The sequence below is a fragment of the Acinonyx jubatus genome, chromosome A1 (assembly GCF_027475565.1).
Source record: "Acinonyx jubatus isolate Ajub_Pintada_27869175 chromosome A1, VMU_Ajub_asm_v1.0, whole genome shotgun sequence".
In the NCBI taxonomy this organism is placed as follows: domain Eukaryota; kingdom Metazoa; phylum Chordata; class Mammalia; order Carnivora; family Felidae; genus Acinonyx; species Acinonyx jubatus.
Genome location: NC_069380.1, coordinates 142,380,794 through 142,406,905, shown reverse-complemented (window position 1 = coordinate 142,406,905; position 26,112 = coordinate 142,380,794). Strand labels below are relative to the sequence as shown.

The window sequence follows — 26,112 nt, the reverse complement described above, 5'->3', positions numbered from 1 at the left end:
CAGATAAAGATGTGATACACACACACACACACACACACACACACACACACACACAGAATATTAGCCATAAAAAAATGAAATCTTGCCCTCTGCAACAATGTGGATAGAGGTAGAGAGTATAATGCTACGCAAAGTAAGTCAATCAGAGAAAGACAAATACGACATGATTTCACTCATATGTGGAATTAAAGAAACAAAACAAATAAGGAAAGAAAAAAAAGAGATAAACCAATAAACAGACTCTTAAGTGTAGAGAACAAACTGATAGTTACCACAGAGGAGGTGGATGGGTGTAATAGGTGACAGGGATTAAGCAGTACACTTATCATGATGAAACAAACAAAAAACCCCAAAACATTTAAAAAGCCTGAAGATATGTGATAAGAAATAAGAAAAAATATAATTGGATACCTCACATCCATTATCAGAATGACAGAGATGGCACACAAAATTGAATCATAAAAGCTCACTTATTTTTAAAAGGTATTATTTGACAAACATGGATCTAGACAAGAGCATTTACATTCACTGCTTCAACTGGTAGACCTAGCCAATAATCAAGAAAAATAAAAGCCAGATGGACTGTAAAGAAATGAGCAAAATTATCATTATTAAAATATGATATACTGAGCTATACAGAAAACTCTAAAAAGATCTATAGGTAAATTATTGTAAACAATGAGAATTCAGCAGTGTTACTGGTTATAAGATAAAAATACAGAAATAAATGAATTTCTATACATCAAAACAAAAACTTTAAAAAGATACATTTACATCAGCAATAAAATCTGTTAAAGAAATAAATCAAAAGAAGACATGCAAGACCTATACAAAAACTATAAAATTTAAGTTTTTAATTTTTTAAAAGATTTTATTTTTAAATAATCTCTACACCCAATATGGGGCTCAAACCCCCAACCCTGAGATCAAGAGTTGCATGGTCTTCTGACTGAGCCACCCAGGTGCCCTTATAAAATTTCACTGAAAGACATTGAACATTACCTAAATTAAGGATAGCCCATTTTTATGGATAGGAACACTGAGAATGGAAATAAGTCAGTTTTTCTCAAAATTAAACTAATTGATTTAACGCAATTCCAATAAAAATTCCAATGGACCATTAGGACCTGACAGGTTGGTCCTAAATTTAATGTGGAAAACTGAACGGCTTAAAGTGGCCAAGGCACTACTAAAAAAAAGAATAAAGTATGTGCATGGCACCAAAGATAGGAGAATTTCCTATAAACCTATGTTTGAGATAGGGAGGACATTAGTGAAAAAGCAGACTTAAGAATCTCCCAAAATACTCTCCTCCATAAAAAGAACAAGGGAACTAATAAAATGTCACAAGAAACTTTTTCAGAACTCTGGAAATTAACTAAAGTCTTGCAGCAATCTGGGGGATATTTATTCAAGAAAAATGGCTGGATCTTCATAAAAACAGCAAGCTTTGGGCTTTCTGTCATTTTAACTTTCCTATTCCCATCCTCTCCTCTCTAGCTGAGAGGAAGCCTTAAAAACCAATAGCCTACAATCATGGTAAAAACCAAAAGCCTGGTAGCCACAGGAAAGGGCAAAAGGAGATCAGAGCTCCTTCAAAGTCTCATTACCAGAGATTTGATAATTTTGACTTGGGTATTTTGCCCAGTACAAAAAGGCCTTTCTCAGGGAGCATTTGTAAAAAACAATTAGAGGCCAATGATTAACAGTGGAGCCACCTGTGCAGCAGATGAACAGAAGAGGCAAACAATAGGCCAACCAAACACTTAAAAGGAAAAGCGGAGAATGCGATGGCCATAAGGTTTTGAAAAGCTCTAACATATTTCTGGGAATTTAGAAGGCCACACATATGTACAATACTGTGTGCATGATCAGGGTGTGTGCATGCTAAGGAAACACCCTAAGTTCTCACCTCAGACTGACCGTTAGGCTCTGTACAGGCAGTACAGAGTACAGGCAGTTCTAACTAATATGTTCTTTTATGTCAAATACATTTTAAAAGGAAATGGAAAACATCTTTACGTTAAAACAATCTTAAAAATGAAATTCATACCTTCAACTATGCTGGACTTAGCAAGAAATCCTGAAGATGTTTTGAGAGCTCCATTGAATACCACAAAACTTGCACCTGTCACTGATAAAAAAAAAAAAGTCTTAATATTGCTTTTTTTTTTTTTTTTTTTTTAGAGAGCAGGAGTGTGAGCGGGGCCAGGGACACAGTGAGACAGATGGAGAGAGAGACAGAATCCCAAGCAGGCTCCACATTCAACACAGAGCCCACCAAAGGGTTCGATCCCACAACCCTGAGTTCATGACCTGAGCGAAATCAAGAGTCTGACACTCAACCAACTAAGCCAAATAGGTAGGTGCCCCTAATGTTACCTTTTTTTGAAATACTATATATTTGTTAAATGTATAATGTGGAGCATGGCATATTTAAGTACTCGATAAATGCCATGCCCATACCATACCACTTACATTAGAAAGCTAATAAAAAAAAAAAAAAACTAGACCAAATTAAGATAAAAAATACTGCATAAAGGTTAGGTAATGTTTGTATCTAATAACTGACGGCTACTGTACTACTTAAAATGTTTATGTCTATGTCAGAGAATGGGAAATCAAACATCCACTAATGGTAAGACCATAAATCAGAGCAACCTCTATGGAAGACAACTTGATAATTACCTATTAAAATTGCAATTCCACTCCCAGGAATATATACATATACAAGGTTATTCATAGTACATTTTTATAAATAACCAAGAATTGGTACACACTATGTACATTAATAAGGAACAAATAAATGAATGATGAACACATAAAAAGTGTAAAGTTACATAAAATACAAAAGTTCTTTTTATACTAACACAGCACATCACATTTTTATACTAGCACATCTCCAAGATGTGCTAAAAGAAAAAGCAAGGTGCAGAATGGAATACATTTTATGACTTGTTTAAAAAAGTGGAAGTGGGGAGCCTGGGTGGCTCAGTTGGTTAAGCGTCCGACTTCAGCTCAGGTCACGATCTCACAGTTTGTGAGTTTGAGCCCTGCGTTGGGCTCTGTGCTGACAGCTCAGAGCCTGGAGCCTGCTTCAGATTCTTTGTCTCCCTCTCTCTGCCCCTTCCCCACTTGCGCTCTGTCTCTCTCTGTCTCTCAAAACTAAATAAAAAATTAAAAAAAAAATATTAAGTGTAAGGATGATGTGTATTTGCTTAAATATACATGCAAGCAAAAATTTTTCTGAAAGGATGTACAAAAAATTGATAACATTGGTTTGGTTGCCTGTGGGGAGGAAAAGAGATGAGCTTCACGGTCAAGGGAAGAAAGGAGGTTTTACACTGTAGATATTTATACCTTTAAAATTTTATAAAATATATACCTATTCAAACAAATATTAAATAGTTGTTGAGTTTCAATAACAAAAGTGTTAATGACATGTTAAATTAAAAATATAAATATCCAGTAAAATCTTCTACTTAATAGATATCTACTAATATAAGAAGGAAATATGTTAATGTCAACAGTGTCCATACCTTGGCACTATTTTTTCTTTTACTATTTTTTAAAACATATTCTCTAAACTTACTGTAAATATATATTACCTTTATAATCAGAGGCAAAAATTTTATTAGCAGCTAGAATATCAGACTTTTAAAAACTGTTTATTTTTTATTTCAAATACTTAAAAATTTTTTTAAGTTTATTTCCTTATTTTGAGAGACAGCGAGAGAGCAAGGGAGGGGCAGAGAGAGAGGGTGAGAGAGAGAATCCAAAGCAGGCTCTGCAGTGTCAGTGTAGAGTCCAACACGGGGCTCTACCTTACAAACTGTGAGATCATGACCTGAGCCAAAATCAAGAGTCAGACAGTTACCTGATGAGCCACCTGGTGCCCCCTTTTTTAAAAATACTTTTTAAAAAATATGTATTTTATAAAAATGTATTACTTTTATGAAATACTTTCACTTAACTTTCAATTTATTAGGCCCTCTATTGCAAGGATTTGGCAATCACAGTAGTCATTGAGGCCATTCAGCGAGAAGTGAGAGTAATGACACTCACATAAGCTACTCTACCACCTTTACCATTTTTATATCCCCAGCCACTTATAGTTTTATAAATCATTCTTGGGGCGCCTGGGTGGTGTGGTCAGTTAACCTTCCGACTTTGGTTCAGGTCATGACCTCATGGTTCGTGGGTTCAAGCCCTGCATCGGGCTCTGTGCTGACAGTTCAGAGCCTGGTGCCTGCTTTGGATTCTATGTCTCCCTCTCTCTCTGCCCCTCCCCAACTCACGCTCTGTGTGTCTCTCTCTCAAAAATAAATAAACATTAAAAAAAATTATAAATCATTCTTCATTCTTTATCCACCCTGTACTCCCCTAAGAAGAGTTGAAGCAAAGAGCAAACAAAGGTGACAAACACCTCATTCCAGAGAGAAATTACTGAAAATAAGATTCATACCACATGGGATAAATTAAACCTGAAGATATCAAAATAAATACAATGTTTAAGTCTTTAAACCTAATGTAGCCCAAGAAAAAAACACAAATTAGAAGCAATTTTTAATCTGTGTAGCTAAAATTTTATTTTTTATTTTATTTTATTTTATTTTATTTTATTTTATTTTATTTTATTTTATTTTATTTTATTTTTGAGACAGAGAGAGAGTGTGAGCAGGGGAGGGGCAGAGGGAGACACAGATTCCGAAGCAGGCTCCAGACTCTGAGCTGTCAGCACAGAACCCAAGGTGGGGCTCGAACTCGTCAACCGCTAGATCATGACCTGAGCCGAACTGAGACACTCAACCGACTGAGCCACCCAGATGCCCCTGTGTAGCTAAAATTTTAAAGCAGACTGTATTATCACCATCAATTCAGCAAATAAGTAAAATATATATATTTCCCCTTTGGATGGAATTCCATTTATTGAGGTCCTTTTATAGATCAATACTAGGAACCAACACTTACCTTTTCTAGGATGGCCAGTGGCACTGTTGGCCTGTGTTTGATAAATGCCATCATTCTGTATACAGACTAGGTGAGAATCTGCTTCAGTACTAAAACTAGCTCCAATGCTAATGACATGCTCATTAGAAGAATTTATAACTTTCATCACCTGGGGAAAAAAAAAACACCACCATTTAGAAACACTATTAACATTCTATGTCCTTATTAGTTACAATCATTGTTCAAAGGGCCACATTTCCGACCAGCTTCTAAGCTTCTTCTTTATTATCAAGCTTTGGTCTAGACAACTCCCTGAGAATGTGATAGAAACCAATGTTTTAACATAAAATCACCTCAATTAACAGATAAAACAGTAAAGGGGCACCTGGGTGGCTTAGTCAGTTAAGCCTCTGACTCTTGATTTTGGCTCAGGTCATGATCCTACTGTCTGTGAGACTGAGCCCCAAATTGGGCTCTGCCCTGAAAGCATGCACCCTGCTTGGGATTCTCTCTCTCCCTCTCTCTGTACCCCTCCTCTGCTTGTGTGCACTCTCTTTCTCTGTCTCAAAATAAACATTTAAAAAAAAACAGTAAAGGAAAAACAAATCCCTTATTAGGAAACAAATCTAAAATTTCAAAAATACTGGGGTGCCCGGGTGCTCAGTTGGTTGAGCGTCCGACTTCGGCTCAGGTCATGATCTCGCGATTTGTGAGTTCGGGCCCCACTGCAGGCTGTGTGCTGACAGCTCGAAGCCTGCAGCCTGCTTCGAATTCTGTGTCTCCCTCTCTGCCCCTCCCCTGCTCATACTCTGCCTCTCTCTGTTTCTCAAAAATAAATGTTAAAAAAATTTTTTTTAATTTCAAAAATATTATTTTTTGCCATTATGTATTAGACAGTCTGATTCAAAACAAATTTAACACATTTTAAAGAAATCTAATGTTCAATAATTATCTTCAAAATCTGCATGAAGAAATTAAACTTACATCATTGTATTTTTTCCGAGGTATTTTTATGCAGCTCTTCCCCATTTCCATATGAATCAATAGCTGGTCTATGTTATGTAAGGTATACTGGTAATTTCGAAGGTCCTACATATAAAATAATGACATTTCCATAAACCTTAAACTATCCATGAGCATTTTACCCATTCATTAAGTACTTTTTTAAGAATGTCCATCATTTTAAGACTTGTGATATATAACTATCAAAATGCCATACAGAAAGTAGTACCAACTTGAAAAACCAACTAATTCTCCCAGCTACTCCACAATAGTAATAAAGAATATCATTCTCAGGAAAAATTCTGTAGTATTTAGGGGTGATGTCCTCTTTCTAATTACAAATCTTCCAAAATAAGTCTTCAAAGTAAACATGTATAAATTAAAAATAAGTCCACTCAAATACTTTTTTTATGGTTACAAATAAAACAATTATTTAAAGTAAAGGTAGAAGGGAACCTGAGATTATCTAATCCAATCCTTCCTATTACAAATGAGGAAACTCAGGTCACAATTTGCTCAAAATCACCAAACTGACTGACTTTACTAACATTGTTACTAATTACTTTTACTAACACTTCAATAACTGTGTAGATCTCACATTACCTAAATGTGTTAGCAATGCAGCAGAATGAATCAAAAGGCAATCAGAATCAGGTACACATAAATTAAGAGATGTATTCTAAAAAGCAATCCATTAGAAACAGAGCCCATTTATCTAAATAAAGATATATTATAAACAAACTCTCATTATACCAAATATGCCAAATTAATAGAGGAAAATACAAACATATAAAATATGCTAAATAAAATATTAAAGTTAACAATGTAAGAACACTTAATTGTTTGATTACTCACAACAAGTAAGTTCATAATAGTATGTCCTATTTCTCCAAAAAGAGGTTTTCGGCCTCTGATACTTGTTAGAGGAGCAGGATATACTATACATAAGAAAGGAAAACTGGTTACCATCAATAAAACCCCAAAAAAGTCTTGAATTTATTACTTCTAATTCTCATTTTTCAAAGATTATGGATAGATACCACCCAATCAGTTCTCTGGGGAAAGTGAGAGATACATTAACCCATAGTGTGTATTTACTGGAGGCTACACTGAACTGCAAACTTTATATACATTATCTTATTTAAGCCCTAAAACAACCCAGTGAGGCAAATATGTCTACCCATACTTTACAAATGGGAGAGGAGAGACACAGAAATTAATAAAATTGTTTGTGGTGACTAAGTTAGTGATTTGAAATTAGGCTTGCTTCATTCCAAAGTATTTAATCTTTTCATTATACATGTTGATTTCACAAAACGATAATGGCTGGAAAATTAGTGATCTGACACACCCCTATAAAGTTCTGACAATTTAAATAGAAATGAATAATTCAGGATTTTTAAGACATTTAAAATTAATATTCAATTGTGCTAATTTACAGATGGTAGTAAACTTTTATAGTTCTTGGGTCAGCATGATAAAAGGGGTACACAGAGTCAAAAAAATCAATGCAGAGAAACAGAAGAAAGGTGGAGTCTATCACCTAACTACTTTTCTCTTTCTTTAAGGCACTATAAATATTATTCACCAAAAGGAAAAGGTATTTGGTTAGCAGTGCAGCAGGCTTCTGGAAGAAAAGGAAGGCAAGACATTTCTATAATAATAAAAAGCAGAAAACATTTTAACTTTCAGTTCTCAGCCTAGTTCTTAAACAAACCTCTCTCATACCTGTCATACAAATATTCTTTCTTAATATTCTAAGAAAACACATATTACCTGACATTATCTATTTTTAAAATTTAAGTCAGAGCAACTCACATCTTTGCTATTACAAACATATTTTTTAGTTTTTAAAAGGACAACTATGTTATTTAGAGGGCAGAGGGTGCAGAATGGAAAAAGACACAGACGTTAGTGGTAAAAGACATTAAAATGATAAGTGATCTGATTAAGATAAATGATGACTTTTCATTCCATCTTTTATGAATGAGGGAGCATCCTTTACAACTTGAAGTAATTTTTTAAAAATTTTTTTTACATTTATTTATTTTTGGGAGACAGAGTGAGACAAAGCGTGAACGGGGGAGAGGCAGAGAGAGTAGGAGACACAGAAGCTGAAGCAGGCTCCAGGCTCTGAGCAAGCGGTCAGCACAGACCCTGATGCAGGGCTCGAACCCATGAACTGTGAGATCATGACCTGAGCTGAAGTCGGACGCTCAACCGACTGAGCCACCCAGGCACCCCTACAACTTGAAGTATTTTTATTTGAAACAGTATTTTCAAAGGTTATGGCTTATTTAGAAAGACAACGTTCTGTCAGAGTTACAAAGGGATCTCATAAATCATCTAATCCAACACTGAATGATAATCCAAACAAACGGTCTCAATGCAAATGTGTAGATAATCCCCACTTTCTACTACTATTTCTAATAATTACTGCTTTCAGACCATTATTTCTATCCTTTAATCTTGGAACTCTAACTTTTGTCATTAAATTTTCCATACATCCATTTTCTCTAACACACACACACACACACACACACACACACACACACACAGTACTTCCAAGTTCATGCCTAAAGAGGCATGGTGTCCATGGATACCATGCCTCTTTATATCTAAAATCCAGCAATACATAAAGAACTCAGAAAACAACTAAAACTAATTAACTTCTATGTATGTACAGGTTTCTCCCTCATCCAAGTTTGCTTTAATACCACTATGCTTTTACAAAAGACCTATATGACTTCCTGTTTTCACTATGAAATAGATTTTTGTGCTTATGAAATGGTGATAGCTTCTTTCCTTTATGCCATTTTGGCTTTAAAAAGGTTTTATAGGAATGTTCTACTTTCAGGTAGCAGGAAAAACCTGTATAACTCATGATTTTTATCCTCATCATCACTAAACAGCTATCATAGCTTTAGGGCTCCAACCCCTGTGATCTTTTGATAAGTCCCACAAGGTGCTCCATGATTTTGCTTCTTTGAGCATGAGAAAAACAGATTTAGTATCTATAAGTGATACTAACCAAAACACTGGCCAAAGTTATATATTATATGTTCCATAACGACTTAAGGTTATATATTGACCTAACTTCTCATAAAAATAGCATTCAAATATTTATATCAGAGACAAAATATCAGGCTGAATGTATGAAATAACTGACACAGAATTAAATTTCTTAAGCTCTGTATTTATACAATAAAAAACCTGAAATAAAATTTAGTTACTTTTTACATAATAGCATCACATGTTTAAATCCTAAATGGTAAAGACCTCCCCCTAAAATCAAACAGCATAATAAATTTGCCAAAGAGGGAGATTTATATCTCACTGAATTTGCCCATCTTGAAATATTTTATAAATTTTATAAACCCCCTACATTTAATTTTCCTCCAAGAAAATACCTATTTTAATTAAATTAGAATCAAATACCTAAAATTTCATTAGATACACTTTACATGCAGTAAATAATTTCTTGAAAAAAGTCAGGGATGAAGGGTGGGAATTCAAAAAGTTTAACACCAGAAATTATTTCAACTTAGAAATAACCATATACATAAACCCAGACCATTATTTCATAATCTTTCATGTTTGGTTTTATGATGTACACAAATTTAGAGGGGAAATCATTTACCTTCTTAAAATGTAGGAAACGTAACAAAATGTACTCCCTACGGTATATGCTTTTAAGAAAACTTTTCAATGTTTTCTATGTTTTGTTCTAAAATTTAAAAACAAATTTTTTTAAGGTAAGTTAATATAGCTATCAACATCTAAAACTTCATGATATACCAAGGTTGTCTAGACAGTTCATTTGGTAGTAGAGAAAGGCTGTTTTGGAATTTTAAAAATATATCAAAACAAAAGTAGTCCCCTTAAATCCATTAAAAAATTGATTTTAATGATATCACTGAAATTCTTATTTTACATTTAGTACATATGAACCTATGTGATTTAACTTATTATTCTAAAACTTACCTTTATATTCTGCACCCAGTCTCAACATTAAACGCATAGGAAAAACCTTTGCCCAGGGAATCTCTAGCTTCTGGATAAGAATTCCACAAAGAAAAGGATTACTTGGTAATAGGAGATCATCAAGTTTCTGAAAAGTAGGTGTAATAAACAGAAATCCTCCATGATCCTTGCTACTGAGAAAACTCTCAGTAAAAGTAATATTGTCCAAGTTTTCTATGTATTTTCCTAGAAATAAAATCATTAATAAGAAGATTTTTAAATTGTTCTGAGAGGCATTCTATGTTTGAATGTTGCAGTATAAACTTTCTTAAACAAAAGCAATGTAGATTTTTTTTTCTTATTTCCACTCTTGAAGCATCATCAATTGAGTAACTTATGTGTACAAAGCTCAGTTATTCCTGGAGACTGAGAATTGTGAACAAAATTTTGAAAATGTTTCTAACCACAGGTGGTTTAAAATTTTTCTCTGCACTGCATGACCAAGTGAAAATTCTTATCTCCCCCAATCCTACACAGATAGTAAGAAAACAATATAGACATATATAAAAAAATGAAGAAGGCAAATATATTTCCATTTTTTTAATTTTAAAAAACTGTTTAAAGACACTAATTACATAAAATGCTAGATTTAAGGTGACTGAAAATGATGAAAATTGAAAATGACTGAAAATAACTGAAAGCAGTCTCTTCACAAAATAAATCTTTACCACAGTTAGCATAGCCAAAAGCATAAATGCCTTTAATTAATTTATCCATCCCCTGGTCTGAACAGTTCAAAATAAAATGCTATACCTTTTAGAGCATCCTTATAGATGGTGATAAATAGTTTGAAGATGTCGGTCGGAATAGCATCTTCATTTGGCAAACATAATAATAGAATAATTATTTCTGCCTGTCCCAAGCCATGCAATCCATTGGTTGAGAAGTACCAATATTTGTCTGAGGAATCTTAAGTGATAAAAGCATACAACTATAAATGTCAACTTCTTTTAACCACAGAAACTAATGTAGTTGTCCTTTGCATGAAGCACAACTTTTCAAATTCCTTATTTTCCCAAAGTTCTCCTCACAAAAAAACACTTTAAATTATATAAGATTAATGTAAAAGAAAGGATGAAAGATTATCTTATAGAGTCAATTAATAAATAACACTAAAATAAAAAATAAAATAAAAGATGCACTAATATGCTGAAATACAGTGGGTAAGAATCAAGCAAGTTTGTTTCAGAGAATGAAAGCTGAGAGATGCATTAAGTACTGAGGATTATTTACTTCCTTACTTTTAATTAGGTCACATGTCACTTACTATAAAACTGTCTTTATTGCTACTAAATCAAGATTCTTATTTAATTACCAAATTTCAATTCATCTAAAAGCTATATGAAACACAATTATATCATTAATATCAAAATATAGCTCAGCTAGGAGCCCATAAGCTTAACCTAGGACTGACTGAAAGACACTAGTAGAAATCTTTAAGCTTTCATTTCAAGTTCCACTGAATATAAATCTAAAAAATCTATATTCCTTTGTGGCTAAAAATTCAATACCCAATGCTTACTTTTTATAGTTGCCAGTCAAAATTCAATTAATTAACTTCAGAAATTCTGCATACCAATTAGGCAAAGAAAGATTAATCATTACTTACAAAATACTAACTTGACATTCACGAGTAGATTAGCATTTAAGACAAATGTAACAGGACGAAAACTTTTGCTTTCAAGAAGCAAAATGATTTGCTCATGAGACGGGTGTTCTTCTATTACAGGCACTAAATCATGAAAGTAACATATTCGTTAGAATATAACTTCCTGTTAAATATGCTTGCAATAAAAACAAAAAAACACATTTAGAAATCCTTCAATAGCTTGATCATACTTAGTAACAAAAGCAAACCCATTTCATAAAAATCAGTCAATGCCCTGGACAACTATTATGTACTCATTCTTTTCTATTTACATAAAGATATTAATACTATAATACATATAAGCCCTAACACAGTATATTATATATGTAGTATATATGCAAATACATTGATTACACAGCATATTTATGCAATTTTAAAACACACATTTTTGTAAAGTGGATTCCAGACTGCCAGCCACTCTATTTATAAATTCTGAAATTTACAACTCTTGAAAGTACAACTTTATAACTCTCAAATTGTACATACTGCTTGCTGCCATATGCCCTATGTCAGTGACCAAGTGTCAAAAAACATCTTGATACCATCAACAGGAAAACAAACAAAGTATAGGACTTAAGGTATTTCTGCCACTACAGGCAGGTTCATGAAATAGCTCCTACTGACAGAACAGAGATCCTAAGCTTTATTCCCCTATATTATGATGCACAGAACATAATCATTTCATGTTGCAGGATGCAGCATAATGCCTGGGGTGACAAGGATGTATCCTAGGGAACTACTCTGAGTTGGGAGCTAGCCACAGAAACTCCAGCTTGAAAAAGACCTTAGAGATCGTACAGGTTCTCTTCTTTTACACAGGAAACTGAAGCCCATAGAGATTAAATAACATGCTTCAAGTCATAGATGTATTAAGTAGCAAATGAGGAACTAAAGTTCCTAGTTTGTTGTCCAATCCAATACTCTCTTCTTTGGGTGCTATGCTCCTTTAAAGAAAAATGATATGGGGGGAGGGGGGCAGGGGAAAAAATAACAAAACCCTAACACAATGGAAATATTTTCAGGACTAAAAATCAATGAGTTTCCCTGTTGAACTAAACTTTTGCCTCATTCTAAATTAGGGACTCAAGATGTCATAAATGAATCATACCCATTCAACTCAAAAGTTCAGATCTTTTTAGAATTTGTTTTCACATAACAAGACTTTTTGTAAACTTAAGATACCAAGCCATATTTCAGTACATATTTCAACCAAATTGTCTAAGCCTAAAAAGTACATTTCATACATCACAAAATTCACCAGTACATTCTTTCAAAAAAACCCTCTTTTAAAATTTAAATAACTGCTATCCTACCTGATCCCTTTTCTCCAGATGCAACCATAAGAGGGGGCAAACTGTCCTCATCATTAGGTAGAAGACTAATCTTATTGCAAACATTCTTGTCAATATCACACAGTAACCTATAATCCGAAGTACTAGCAACAGGTAAATTGCTGTGAACTAAGACATCAGTAGGAGTAGGTGGTCCCTCAATTTCTGCAAAAACATCATCATTTAGTGTAAAAGAACAAGAAGTAGGTAACCCCTCAGTTCCTGTGTTTATAGGCAGTTTTTCCACAGATGGAACCTGAGAAATAGGACTCCGAATTATGTCACTTGTAATCTCTCCTATCTCATTGTTTGCTTTCTCCACTGCAGTAGAATGGGCATGATCCACTGTGTTTACTGTCTGTAAAATATGGAATTAAAAAAAAAAAAAAAAACACATCAGTTCATATTCTCTGTTCAACTGTGAAATGTTAATCGCTATAACCAAAGATACCTTTTTAACAAGAATAAATAAAACCAAAATGGGCTCAGAAATTCTTCAGAAGCCAAATTTGCCAAGAAACAGTACCATTTTGCTTCTTTAAATTCTGAAGAGTAAGACTTAACTTTACTATATCATATACTCAGTAGGTGTTAATGACTTTAATTTTATAGAATAGAAAAAGGAGGCAAGAAGAACTTCAGGATCTTGTACCATATCACACACTAAGCAAATTTAGTTCAACTAAACTCTCCTGACAATAGCCAAAAAGCCTTGGGTGTGGGGAGGGGACCAAGGGAGAGATCAGCAGGTAAAGCAGGGAGGGGAGTGGTTAGGAAGCAGAGTGGTAGGTATATTCCTCAATAGTAGCCACCAATAAACAACATTTCAAGCTGGCTTCAGTAAAGCCCCTTTCTTTTTGAACTGGCCAAAGCTGAGTCATTATTAAATGAGAACCAGTTTGAACTCAAGTAAAACTTACTAGCCTGTTTAGAACTTTTATTTTGTTAAAATATCAATTGAGGGTAGGTGTTAGCTAAGAAACATACTTTGGGTAATTATGGCTATTTGTAAATTCTAGCTCATGAACCCCGACAAAAAAGCATAGGTTTATATGCTATGTGAATTTAAACAGAGTAGGATACATGACAATCTTGTCTATACCCAGGATAAATCAGGTAACTGGCACAGAGTAGATGCTCAATAAATTTGTTTACTGAGTAAAAGCATTCCAATTTCATGTATTAATACTCACTTCTATTAATATTTTGCTACTTTACAATAAGAGTTCTTAGTGGGCTGGGATTCCGTCTTACTTATCTTTTATTTAACACCTAGCATATTTGTTTAAATGCAAACATAAATACCACTATCAGATACTTTATTGAATGTATGAAAATCACTAAACACATATTAGTCTAAATTAAATTACTAAATCTCAGTTCTATTTTGTTACACCAGTGGTTCTTAAAACGTAAGTCAGGGGGGCGCCTGGGTGGCTCAGTCAGTTAAGTGTCCGACATCAGCTCAGGTCATGATCTCATGGTTTGTGGGTTCGAGCCCCGCATCAGGCTCTTTGCTGACAGCTCAGAGCCTGGAGCCTGCTTTGGATTCTGTGTCCCCCACCCTCTCTCTGTTCCTCCCCTGCTTGCACTCTGTCTCTCTAGCTCTCAAAAATAAAGATTAGGAAATTTTTTTTTTTAAATGTGAGTCAGAGATCTCTGAGATCCTCAAGATCCTTTCAGGGAGTCAGTGAGGTCCTAGGATTTTCTTCATATAATTTAACCAAAAGCAACATAACACAACAGACTGAATATGGAAGCAGATGTGAGAATCTTGTATTAAGACAGACATCAAAGAATTTTGCAAAAATATGAAAGTGTCATTCCTCTCACTCAACTTTTATTTTGAAATGTCTATAAAAATACTACTTCTATTAATATGACAAATTTATTTTTAAATTAACTTTTATATTTTTCACAATTTTAATACAGGAATTATCACTAGGTATAACCCACATAACCTATAGTAGCTCTTTGAAGGTCTAAGTAAGTTTTAAGAGTATAAAGGCATCCTGAGAGCAAAAAGTCTGAGAATCATTACCTTAAACTGACATTAAAAAAGGTAAAATCTGGGGTGCCTGGGTGGTTCAGTCAGTTAAGCATCTGGCTCTTGATTTCTGCTCAGGTCATGATCTCACAGCTTGTGAGACTGAGCCCCATGTTGGGCTCTGCCCTGACAGGGTGGAACTTGCTGAGGGTTCTCTCTCTCCCTGTCTCTCTGCCCTTCCCTCTCACATGCATGTTCTCTTTCTCTCTCTCAAAATAAATGTTTTTAAAAAAGGTAAAATCTAAAATATATTCACTACATCATATATTTCTCACTTTAGGAAGCTCACAGTATTAAAAAAATAAGTACTATAATAATCATGCTACAGAATATACTTAAAATAAAATCTTATTAAATCAACAAGTCATTCTTTAGATTCCTTACCAAGGGCATATCAGGCAAGAGAGGACTAACGTCTTCAGGACATCTTTTACTTCCAGATGATAATTTTGTTGTATCTGCAACCTCACCATTGGGAAGTATACCATCTGCGAACCATACTCTCTTCTGTTCTTTGGAGCATAATCCTAGGATCAGTTTATAAAGTAAAGTACTTCAATTTGGTAATATTACAATGATTTAATACTAAATCCGTTGGGAAGTGATTTCAAAAGCTTCTTGCTACCCATTAGCAAGACCTGCCTTCTCAGGATTGCAAAGGCCTGGAGAAATGACCTTTTATGATTCATCTACCCAGAATGGAAGTCTTTTCCTAATTCATAAAAAAGGAAGGAGTAACACTGGAAATTACATACTCAGAATAAGTGGACAGGAGAGGTTATATCTTTAGGACACTGGGGGCAGATTTAAAGCCTGTATTACTAAGCATACGTTTCTGAGGAGTGAGCGAAAACTGAATAAAATTTAAAGACAAAGGAAAGGTGGAAAAATGGAGTAGACTGGAGGATGGTAGATAAGCAAAGAAAAACATGGAAAAACAAAGAATTATAAAAAGTCTAAAAAAGGCAACAAGATCACTTGTGCATCAGAGGTCATTTCTTATTTTTAATTTACTTAACAAAAGAAGCATAATAATTTTTGTTCTTACAATGTGGATATTGGATTTTATTAATATTTCCCTCCCAAATTTGGAGAAAATAATTAGCTATCAGCATAAATATATGTTCTCTTTTATTACAAAGCATCCACAGATGGAGGTTATGAAAAAAGCTGCCAGATGGTTTTAGAATATAAAAATCAAAAGATTGACATCTACCTTCTAGAACATAATACAGATAACACTGAGAAAACTGGCATCACACGTAACTTTTGCATTATGGATAGACATTCTAAATAAGGTATCTTCCGGGGCACCTGGGGGCTCAGTCAGTTAAGCATCTGACTTCGGCTCAGGTCATGATCTCAGGATTTGTGAGTTTGAGCCTCACACCAGGCTCTGTGCTGACAGCTCAAAACCTGAAGCCTGCTTCAGATTCTGTCTCCCTCTCTCTTTGCCCTTTCCCCACTTGCACTCTGTCTCTGTCTCAGAAATAAATAAATGTTAAAAAAAATTTAAATACGGTATCTTTCATGTATCTGCAATACTTCTATAATTTAATAATTTAGGATGTCAAGATAAGACAATATGTAAATATTTTTAAAAAATTTTTTTTAATGTTTATTTGTGAGAGAGAGAGAGAGACAGAGACAGACAGAGTGTGAGCGGGGGAGGGGCAGAGAGAGAGGGAGACACAGAATCTGAAGCAGGCTCCAGGCTCTGTCAGCACAGAGCCCGATGCGGGGCTCGAACTCATGAACCATGGGATCATGACCTGAGCCAAAGTCAGACGCTTAACCGACTGAGCCACCCAGGCGCCCCTAGAATATGTAAATATTTTTAACGTATATTTATTCATTTTAGAGCTATAACATACAACCATATATTCTGAATCTTATTTAAATTATAATGACAAATGGAAAACAGCTGTATTAAGAGATAAACTGAGGGGCGCCTGGATGGCTCAGTCAGTTAAGCATCCAAACCTCCAACTAAGCATCCAAACCTCCAACTAAGCATCCAACGGCTCAGGTCATGATCTCATAGTGAGTTCAAGCCCTGCATTGGGCTCTGTGCTGACAGCTCAGAGCCTGGCGCCTGCTTCAGATTCTGTATCTCCCTCTGTCTCTCTGTCCCTCCCCTCCTCATGCTCTGTCTCTCTCTCTCTCTCTCTCCAAAATAAATAGACATTTAAAAAAATTTTTTTAAAAAGTATACTTAAAATTAAAAAGATAAACTGAAATCCAAAATAATTATCAGAAGTATCTGAATCTGCCTTTAACTGACATTTACACTTATCTTCTAGCAAGTTAGAGGCTAATAGTTTACGTTTAAAAATGTACACAGACTGGGTCACCTGGGTGGCTCAGTCGTTGAGCGTCCAACTTCGGCTCAGGTCATGATCTCACAGTTCATGAGTCTGAGCCCCGCTTTGGGCTCTGTACTGACAGCTCAGAGCCTGGAGGTGCTATGGATTCTGTGTGTCTCTCTCTCTCTGCCCCTACCCCACTCTCTCTCTCTCTCTCTCTCTCATAAACATTTTTAAAAAATGTACACAGGCTTTACTGAAGACCCTAAACTACAACAGCTGTAAAAAAAAGACCAGAGAACCCAAAGATTTTTAAATAGGTTTTAAAAACATTTTTATTGTAGTAAAATATACATTTAAAAACAGATTTTTGAAGAAAGGGAGATGTGCCAGTTACTTACTTGTCTCTCACACCCAAGCCCACCCTTCTATATAAGGTGCTCTTTGATGCCAGGCTAAAGTCTGGAAAGTGCAACTCCCAGACCCCCTTGCTGGTTGGCTCTGACCATGTTCTGCCAATAGTGTTGGTGGGAGACTGGAAGGTGGGAAGAGAAGGAATTCTGTTTCCAATTCCTTCCAGGATCCTTACAGCAGCAGTACCACCAGATACACGGGCATGCCATGCAATTTTCAGTACTCCTAATATCAAGCCTGGATCACTCCTTTGCTCAACTGAACACCAATTGTATGAGAGCCCTTGATGGTTCCAGGATTTGCCACTTGGTGCTCCCCCAGAAATCACAATACCAGCCACATAGTACCCCAAGCCCTGAATCCCAGTTCTGAGAACCAAACACCTCCTGGTACTCCTGAGTTCTAGAATACTGCCTTTCACTGTTCATTACCCCAACCCTATGGGTAGTGGTTGTTTCCTGCAGTTAGCAATCGCTGAGTCACTTGAGCATGCCATTTTTGCTCTTTCAGCCTTCTAACACATATACCTACCAGTTCCCTGTACTAAATTTCTTCTGATATCTAGTCTAGTCCTTGCTAGACTCTATCAAACTAGAAAAATTCCATTAAAAATTATCTTTAGTCTAAGACACAGCATTTTCTTCTAATTACCTTCAACACTTGGTTGTTTAAGGGCTGAGATCGGTAAAGTTGTAGGTGAAGGTATACTGGATGTCTGACTCTCCTGAAGAGGCTGGATGTTGGCACATTCATCAGAATGATTAGATTTAAGATTAGAACCAGTTGGACTCATCATCCTTTCGAATGCCTGAGCTATAAAGGGGAAAAATATTAAAATATTAAAATATTTTTGAACTTCAAGGTAAATTATGATAAATTATCTATTTTTTCAAGTTGTGAGGAGAAAGAACTCAATAGCTAAGCAAGAAAAAGAAGTGGCACTTGGCAAAGACAATGACCTTACTCCAGCTGGCAGCACCCTACTTCACTATAAGTTACCAATTGTCTCAATATTCTATTTAGCATATGTTTGATATCTACTAAAGGAAATAACTGCTATTTAATATGACTGTCTTGGTTTTTGTCCTTGTACCCCTACAGTCTGTTTTTGACACAGTTCAGTGTGATTCTTTTAAGACATAAATCCTATCACATCATTCCTGTTTAAAATCCCTTAATTGGTTCTCAACCGGAGTGAAAATCCCAGTTGTTACAGTGGCTCACAAGATCCTACACAGTCTACATCCCTACCTCCTCTGTCTTCCCACTGAGCTCTCTGACCTCATCTCTCACTACAATTCCCACTTGCTCATTAGGATCCAGCCACCAGGCCTCCTTGTTCTTCAACAAGTCAAATAAGCACTCTCCTAGCTTAGAGTCTTGGCTCTTATTCTCTCTGCCTGGAATGTTCTTCCACAAATATTCACTTTATTCTCAGCTTTATTCTCTCACTTTAAGTCTCTGTTCTCATGTCATATCATAAAGCCTTATTCTGCCCAACATTAAAAAACACTACTTCTTATTACCAATCCGGTACTATCCATCCCTCTTATAATCTTTTATTTTCATTGTTACCAATCCGGTACTATCCTTCCCTCTTATAATCTTTTATTTTCATTTAGGATATTATCGCCATCTGATATTCTCTTTCCTAACTATCCATCTCTCCCCACATTCCTAAGCTCCATGAGGTCATAAGTTCCATGAGAACAGGAAATATATTCTTTCACAGCTAGAGCTCCAAAATGCAAAATATTGCTTGAATGTTGGTGAATGATTTTTTATCCAAATAACATAGAACAGGCACTGAGAGCTCTCCCTTCAGCATTTCTCCAAACCAATCTGCTAGATATGTTGCCACTGCTACAGTCATCTTCCTCAAAGGCCACTGAATGACAGCACTCTCATGAATCAGCTTCCCCTCACCAAATAAAATCCAAACATCTTACTCTGAGTTTTGAGTAATGTCCAACTTGCCCCAAATCTACCTAATGGCACTCACATGCGGGCTTCCTTGAAACTTACATAGTCTCAGCACAGCTTCCTCATTATCCATAATCTCTATTTAAACTATCTTTTCTTCTTAATCCTTTATGGAATCTAACAACCCTTGTTGAGCCATCTTTCTCATCTTATTTAATAACATTATTTTAAATGGTCACTTCTACCATCTTCAACCCTAAAGTTGATCTTAAAATAACTTGTGTTTGTTTTCTTGTGGTGTACAAATTAATGTTAAATAGAACTGTGAGAATATATTCTAGAAGGCATCATACAGAATAAATAAAACAGATAACTAAATAACCAAATTCATTCCAAGATATTTTCCTTGAGAAACCAAAGCATGATCCCAAAATCCTACTGAGTCTCTTTAATGACTGCATCTTTTCTCCTGGTACCTTACAGTCAAAATGTTTGAATGTTCACCTAAAACTCTGACATGTCAACTCAAATAATGTTTCAAATATTAGTGGCTATTTTATTTTTTTTCAAGTAGGGAGAGAGAATTATGTGGGAGCCTGCATTCTATTCCTGAATTCTAGCAGGCTGTCTGGCCACCAGCAACAGCAGTCTTCTGGGGCTACTGAAACAGCATGGGAAAAAAAACAAAACAACTATAAAGTCTTAAACTAACCTCTTCATAAACAATGTTGGTAATATGGAAATATAAAAAGTTCACACTCTGTTATCTTCCAGAGCAAGGGTCAACAACAGGGAGTAAAGTAGCTTACCTCAGGCTAATAGACTCCCATCAGAGCTTTTTGGAAAACTGATGAAAAATTTTATCTTCATTCAAAAGAGAAAAACAAATTATTATCAGGTATTTATTCTCCTGGCTAACAGGGGAAGCAGTACCTGAGCTAAAAGCACAGGCCTGGTATTGAAAAGTCCCAAGTCATATTTGCTGGGAATTAAACTGTCAACAAATCTTTCAAAATGCCAAGAAGTACTCAAAAGAGCAAATGTGTATTTGAGGGAAAAAGCACAATACAACACACACACACACACACACACACACACACACACACACTGTGAGAACACAAATAAGACTACCAAGACTTGCTGATAATGGTAGCTAAGCTAGGGAGCCAGAAACAATGGGAAATTCATACAAACAAAATTCTAAAATTGAGAAGGGAAAAAAATATGAGACAAAAATGTGCTAATACTGTGACAGTTCTATGAATTTATATATAAAATCATAAATATTACTACCTTATTTTTTATTCCCATCTTAGATTATAATTTTCCAAAGGGTGGGAACAATTATCTTGCCTTATGCTATTAGTGTGTAACACTAAATACTATTCAACAGTAACTATTCTATAAAAGTTTATATTAAGATGATAAGGATGACAATGATGTTGACAAAACAAATAGGCAGATGAAATGCAGCATTTAGGGACTTGGTACCTGTTAAAAGTTAATGAACTGCCACTCCAGAAACTGCTTCCTTTCCGGATTGGTAGTATTAATTGTGAGAGTAGAACAAAAAGAAGAGAAACCAAGCCGTGGGATGGCCCACCTAAGCCAGATAAGTCAACACTAGGTCCTCGCCTTAAGAAAATAAAGAAGTTTTTCTTTGTCACAATCCAATTGTTTTTAAGATATATTCAATTACTGGAAGAAAATATGTCAAGTTAATACTCACCTTTACTTATAGACTCAAAGCAGACTACACATACTCTTGCTTCCTTTTCTAGATATTGCAGTTTACACTTCCTATTACAACAGACACCACAAAAGACCTATAAAGAATAAAATATCGAATTTGGTTTTGTGTCAAGCATGTTTATACCTACAGGAGGCAGGGAGAGAGGAGGCCCAAAATCTAATTAACCAAACACCATTTTTTTGATGATATAAATAATTTTTCTAATCACCATAATCATAGTTATTAAAATAATTATTTTTTATTTGTTTTACTTCAATGAGGTTTCTGCAACTTAAAATCATATCTCTGGAGTGGCTAGGTGGCTCAGTTGGTTAAGCATCGAATTCAGCTCATGTCATGATCTTGTGGTTCATGAGTTTGAGCCCCACATCAGGCTCTGGGCTGACAGCTCAGAGCCTAGAGTCTGCTTTGGATTTTCTCTCTCTCTCTCTCTCTCTCTCTGCTCCTCCCCGGCTCTTGCTCTCTCACTCTCTCTCAAAAATAAATAAAACTTTAAAAGAAATTTTTTTAAATAATAAAAAAATAAAAATAAAATTGTATCTCTCACAAGGGGAATTCCTTTAAGTCAATTCTGTTCATTGGAAAGGAACAAAATTTTTCTTTAATGAGTAACTTTACAATTTAAAGTTTTCTGTGGTCCTTTATTTACAACGTTTAAAGGTAGAATGTCATTTTTGTCTAAAAGAAAAGAGGGGTGATCTGAGACCAACCCAATACTGAAAATCAGTGCTGAATAAAAAATGCAATGTTGGGGTGCCTGGGTGGCTTAGTCGGTTGAGCATCCAACTTTTGATTTCAGCTCAGGTCACATTGGGGTCTGTGCTGAGCATGGAGCTGTTTGGGGTTCTCTCTCTCTCTCTCTCTCTCTCTCTCTCTCTCCCTCTGCCCCCTCCCCTACTCACTCTCTTTCTCTTTAAAATAAATAAAATGAAAATAAATGAATATAAATAAAAAAATTGAAAGAATTAAATGTTATTTCTATAGGAAACCCTTAGAGTTTATAGTCAATGCAGTCAGAATGCAAACAACGCCAGCTTCAGCATTCTGAACCTTGTGGCAACCAATTTGTTTTTCTTTCTCCCAGTGTTTCCCTAGATAGACTCTCTAACACTAACTGCAAAATGGTCTTGAAATTAAGACTTCAAGGACCCAGGGGGATATAATGAATTTGGGACATCTCAAGTGTAAATGTTAGAGAGATAAAGACACATATTCTTTAGATTTCATAAAAACTAGTAATTAGTATTCCTTATTTCCCAGTATGTAATACTAATGACAATGTGACATTTATTCATTCTCAAGCAATCTATAAAATGAAAGTGTTTTATTTATTTCCACGTAGGTGAAAAATAGTGATTTTAAACTAAAACTTTAAATCATCTATCAATCCGTTTTATAACATTAAATTTCATTTTAAATGTCTCAAAAGAATAGGAGCACCTCAGTCCGTTATGTGTCCGATTCTTGGTTTTAACTCAGGTCATGATCTCCCAGTTTGTGGGATTGAGCCCCAAGTCGGGCTCTGTGCTGTCAGCACAGAGCCTGGTTGGGATTTTCTCTCTCTCCTCTCTCTCTGCCCTTCCACCCACTCACTCATACACGTGCACACACTCTCTCTCAAGATAAATAAATGTTAAAAAAAATAAATGTTTCAAAAGAATAAAAAACAAAGATTTTTATAACTTACTTTCCCACATGCTCGGCAGTGGTGTCGCCTTTTCGTAAAAGTAAATTTGACCTGGCAGTTCATACAGTTTGGAGCTTCTGAATCAGGAACCCAAGTAGGTTGTTTTAGGCCCAAAACCAGGCCTTCTTTGCAAGTGTTTACAGGTAGAGATTCTTGACTCACAGTTATAAAAGTGGATCCACCTTCAAAATTACTTTCTATATCAATGTAATTAGAGTTGAAGCTAACCTGAGGATCAGCTGTAGAATCAGTAGTACAAGTGGTTGGAACAATCGTATTTGTTGTGCTGGGTTCGCTTTCAGGGATATTTGGAACATCTGGTTTACCTGGTTCCTTTGAACTCCCTGGTCTTGATGGAATGCTAAACAACTGCTTAGGTCTAGCCCCTCCAATATGAACAGACTGACTATTAATATCAGAGACTGATAATTCATTCATAATCTCAGATTTATTGTTAGGTAACCCTTGTTCATTTGCAATTGTACTTTTTTCCCCTAAAGAAAGGCCACCATTTTCTGTTGTATTTTGTTTATCAACTGTTTCACAAATCATATTAATACCAAGACTTTCCCCAGTAGCTCCTGTTTCAGCATTGAAATATGTATTACTGACATTTCCATCATCTAGGCCTTTCACATCTATCTGATTCATTTCAGATTTTGAGTCATTCACATTTTCTTCAAAGGCTTTTATGTTACTAGTCTGAAGATACTGTTCAGTTAGAAAGGCATCAAGTTCAGCATCACTAATTAGTGTTCCACTTTTCATACCTTCATCAATATTAAAGTAATCTAAGTCTTGCCCATTGATATCAGTGCTTAAAAAAGGGAGACCTTCACAACCATCAGGAAACTCTGGGGCATCAGCACCAGAAAGCTCCAATTGAGATTCTGTAGCTGTAGAAGAATTTGTGTTACCAGGGTAATCCAAAGATTCAACTCTGATTACCATCTGGTTGGACTCTTCCTTTCTATCTCCCACCTTTTCAATTACATTTTCACATTTTTCCTGTTTCAAATGATCAGTCTCCTTCAACGGTTCCCCACCCAGAATAACACTCTTCTGTACTTCTTCATGGACTGTCACTGTGTCTTGTATGTTATCTTTATGTTCATTCTGTGATAAACAATCACCATGTGCTTTAGTTTCAATTAATGATCCACACAAAGACCCAGGTACTGGAAGACAGGTCAATGAGGAATAGATCTCTTCATCTGAAACCTGTAAAGCTGGAGAGGAATCTTGGATTGTATCTTGATTATCTTTAAGACCTATATTTCTTGAGTCTTCTTTTGCAGATTGTTTTACAAATACAGCAGTCCTATCTTCCTGAAAGGAAAAGTCAGGTAATTTGAAATTTTCATCTTTTGAATTTGAGTCATGTAAGTATAAATCTTCATTTTTTGGAACACTGCAGGGCACAGCACTTGTGCAGTCTCCTTCTTTTAAACATTCTGTGGCAGCTATGACTGCCACATCTACTTCATCTTCCACCAAACAGCTATCAGCTTTTAGTAATTCACATGGCTGGTTCTTGCGTTGTAGGTTGTCTTTGGTATCAAACATTTTAGAACTTTGTTGAGTCAAAGCAGATGGCATGTTAAAACCATCAATAACTGGTTCTAACTGATTAGAGATCTTTTTATCCTTTAAATTCTCTTTTCCGCTGTAATTACATGAATCTGAAGGTGTTGTATCTACTTTCATACCCAATTCTTCAGCTCCACTAATTTCTCTATTTTGTAATTCAGAGTGGACATCATTCTGTTCCTCTCTGACAGTATTATTATCACGGTCTGTTGAAGAGGCATGAAGAGTTTCTGACACTGAAGATAAATCCAATCCAATCAAAGAATCTGCACTAGACTTAAAATCATCTGGCAATAATTGTTTAATATCTTCTTCACTATTTGTTACATGAACTAAATTACCCATGTCACTTATCAGGTCACAGACAGGTTTACTACATCGTCCCATATACAGAGGCTGGATTTCATCTGAAGTGCCACCATCCACAGAAGAAAGCAGATCAAGTCCTGTTACATTTTTTTCATTTTGTATAGAAGTTAGTCCCTCAAGTGTTTTGTTCAGAGAAATCTGATTTGTTTCATAGCATGTTTCTGATGAGGCACAACAATTAATGCATTGTTGATCCTTTGGTAGTAGGGAGGAAGCCAACTCTGAAGAAACTGAACAGTGGTTAGAATCATATACATTTTGCACATCTCGGAGATAATCTTGTTCATCTAATTAAAAGACAGATACAATGTTATTCAGGAGAGCCAAATTAAAATTATCACAAAGATGTTACATTTTCTAAGACTTCTAAACTGAACTTCTATTTAGACCAGAGGTAGACTACTTTCTTACAAACGGTAACAACCTCCAAAAAATTTTTTTAAGATTTTTTTTATTTTTGAGTAGTCTCTATACCCAATGTGGGGCTCAAACCCTGAGATTAAGAGTCACACGCTCTGATTGAGCCAGCCAGGCGTTCCACCCCCCATTATTTTTATTTAAACTACTTGGGAGTTTTTACTATTCAATGCAAATGTCACAATGTGATAAAAGTTGCATTTGAAATAGGGGCGACTGAGTGGCTCTGTCAGTTAAGCATTGGACTTCAGCTTAGGTCATGATCTCACAGTTCATGAGTTCAAGCCCTACATCAGGCTCTGTGCTGACGGCTCGGAACCTGGAGCCTGCTTCGGATTCTGTGTCTTCCTTTCTCTCTGCCCCTCCCCCACTCATCCCTCTACACTTGCACGCTCTCTCTCAAAAGAAATAAGTAAACTTTAAAGAAACACACACACACCCCAAAATAACTCAGCTGCACTATAAAAACCAGACTGAGGAAGAGCTGAAAAACAATTTAACTTCTTGGTTCTCTCTCCAGTTTCCTAGTCCTCATTCTAAAATGAGTAAAACAGGGGTGCCTGAGTGGCCCAGTGAGTTAAGTGTCTGACCTCAGCTCAGGTCATGATCTCAAGGTTCTTGTGTTCAAACCCTGCATCAGCCTCCACACTGA

General features: G+C 35.5%; 1 protein-coding gene across 4 annotated transcripts in view; it reads right to left on the bottom strand.

Annotated features, from left to right (window-relative positions):
- ZFYVE16 (zinc finger FYVE-type containing 16) overlaps positions 1-26,112 on the bottom strand; it is a 52,432-nt gene that overhangs the window by 12,260 nt on the left and 14,060 nt on the right. For 3 of the 4 annotated variants that reach the window (XM_015069087.3, XM_027039222.2, XM_015069086.3), the window contains 12 exons: positions 23,085-25,330; positions 21,374-21,470; positions 18,373-18,534; positions 15,386-15,528; positions 12,937-13,312; positions 11,585-11,707; positions 10,729-10,884; positions 9,937-10,161; positions 6,808-6,890; positions 5,935-6,039; positions 4,972-5,119; positions 2,054-2,134 (listed from right to left, as the gene is read on the bottom strand). In XM_015069087.3, the coding sequence (XP_014924573.2) occupies positions 2,054-2,134; positions 4,972-5,119; positions 5,935-6,039; positions 6,808-6,890; positions 9,937-10,161; positions 10,729-10,884; positions 11,585-11,707; positions 12,937-13,312; positions 15,386-15,528; positions 18,373-18,534; positions 21,374-21,470; positions 23,085-25,330 (3,945 nt within the window). Of the gene's footprint in view, positions 1-2,053; positions 2,135-4,971; positions 5,120-5,934; positions 6,040-6,807; positions 6,891-9,936; positions 10,162-10,728; positions 10,885-11,584; positions 11,708-12,936; positions 13,313-15,385; positions 15,529-18,372; positions 18,535-21,362; positions 21,471-23,084; positions 25,331-26,112 lie in introns of those variants that run through there. The other variant, XM_053224359.1, reaches the window with a different exon arrangement.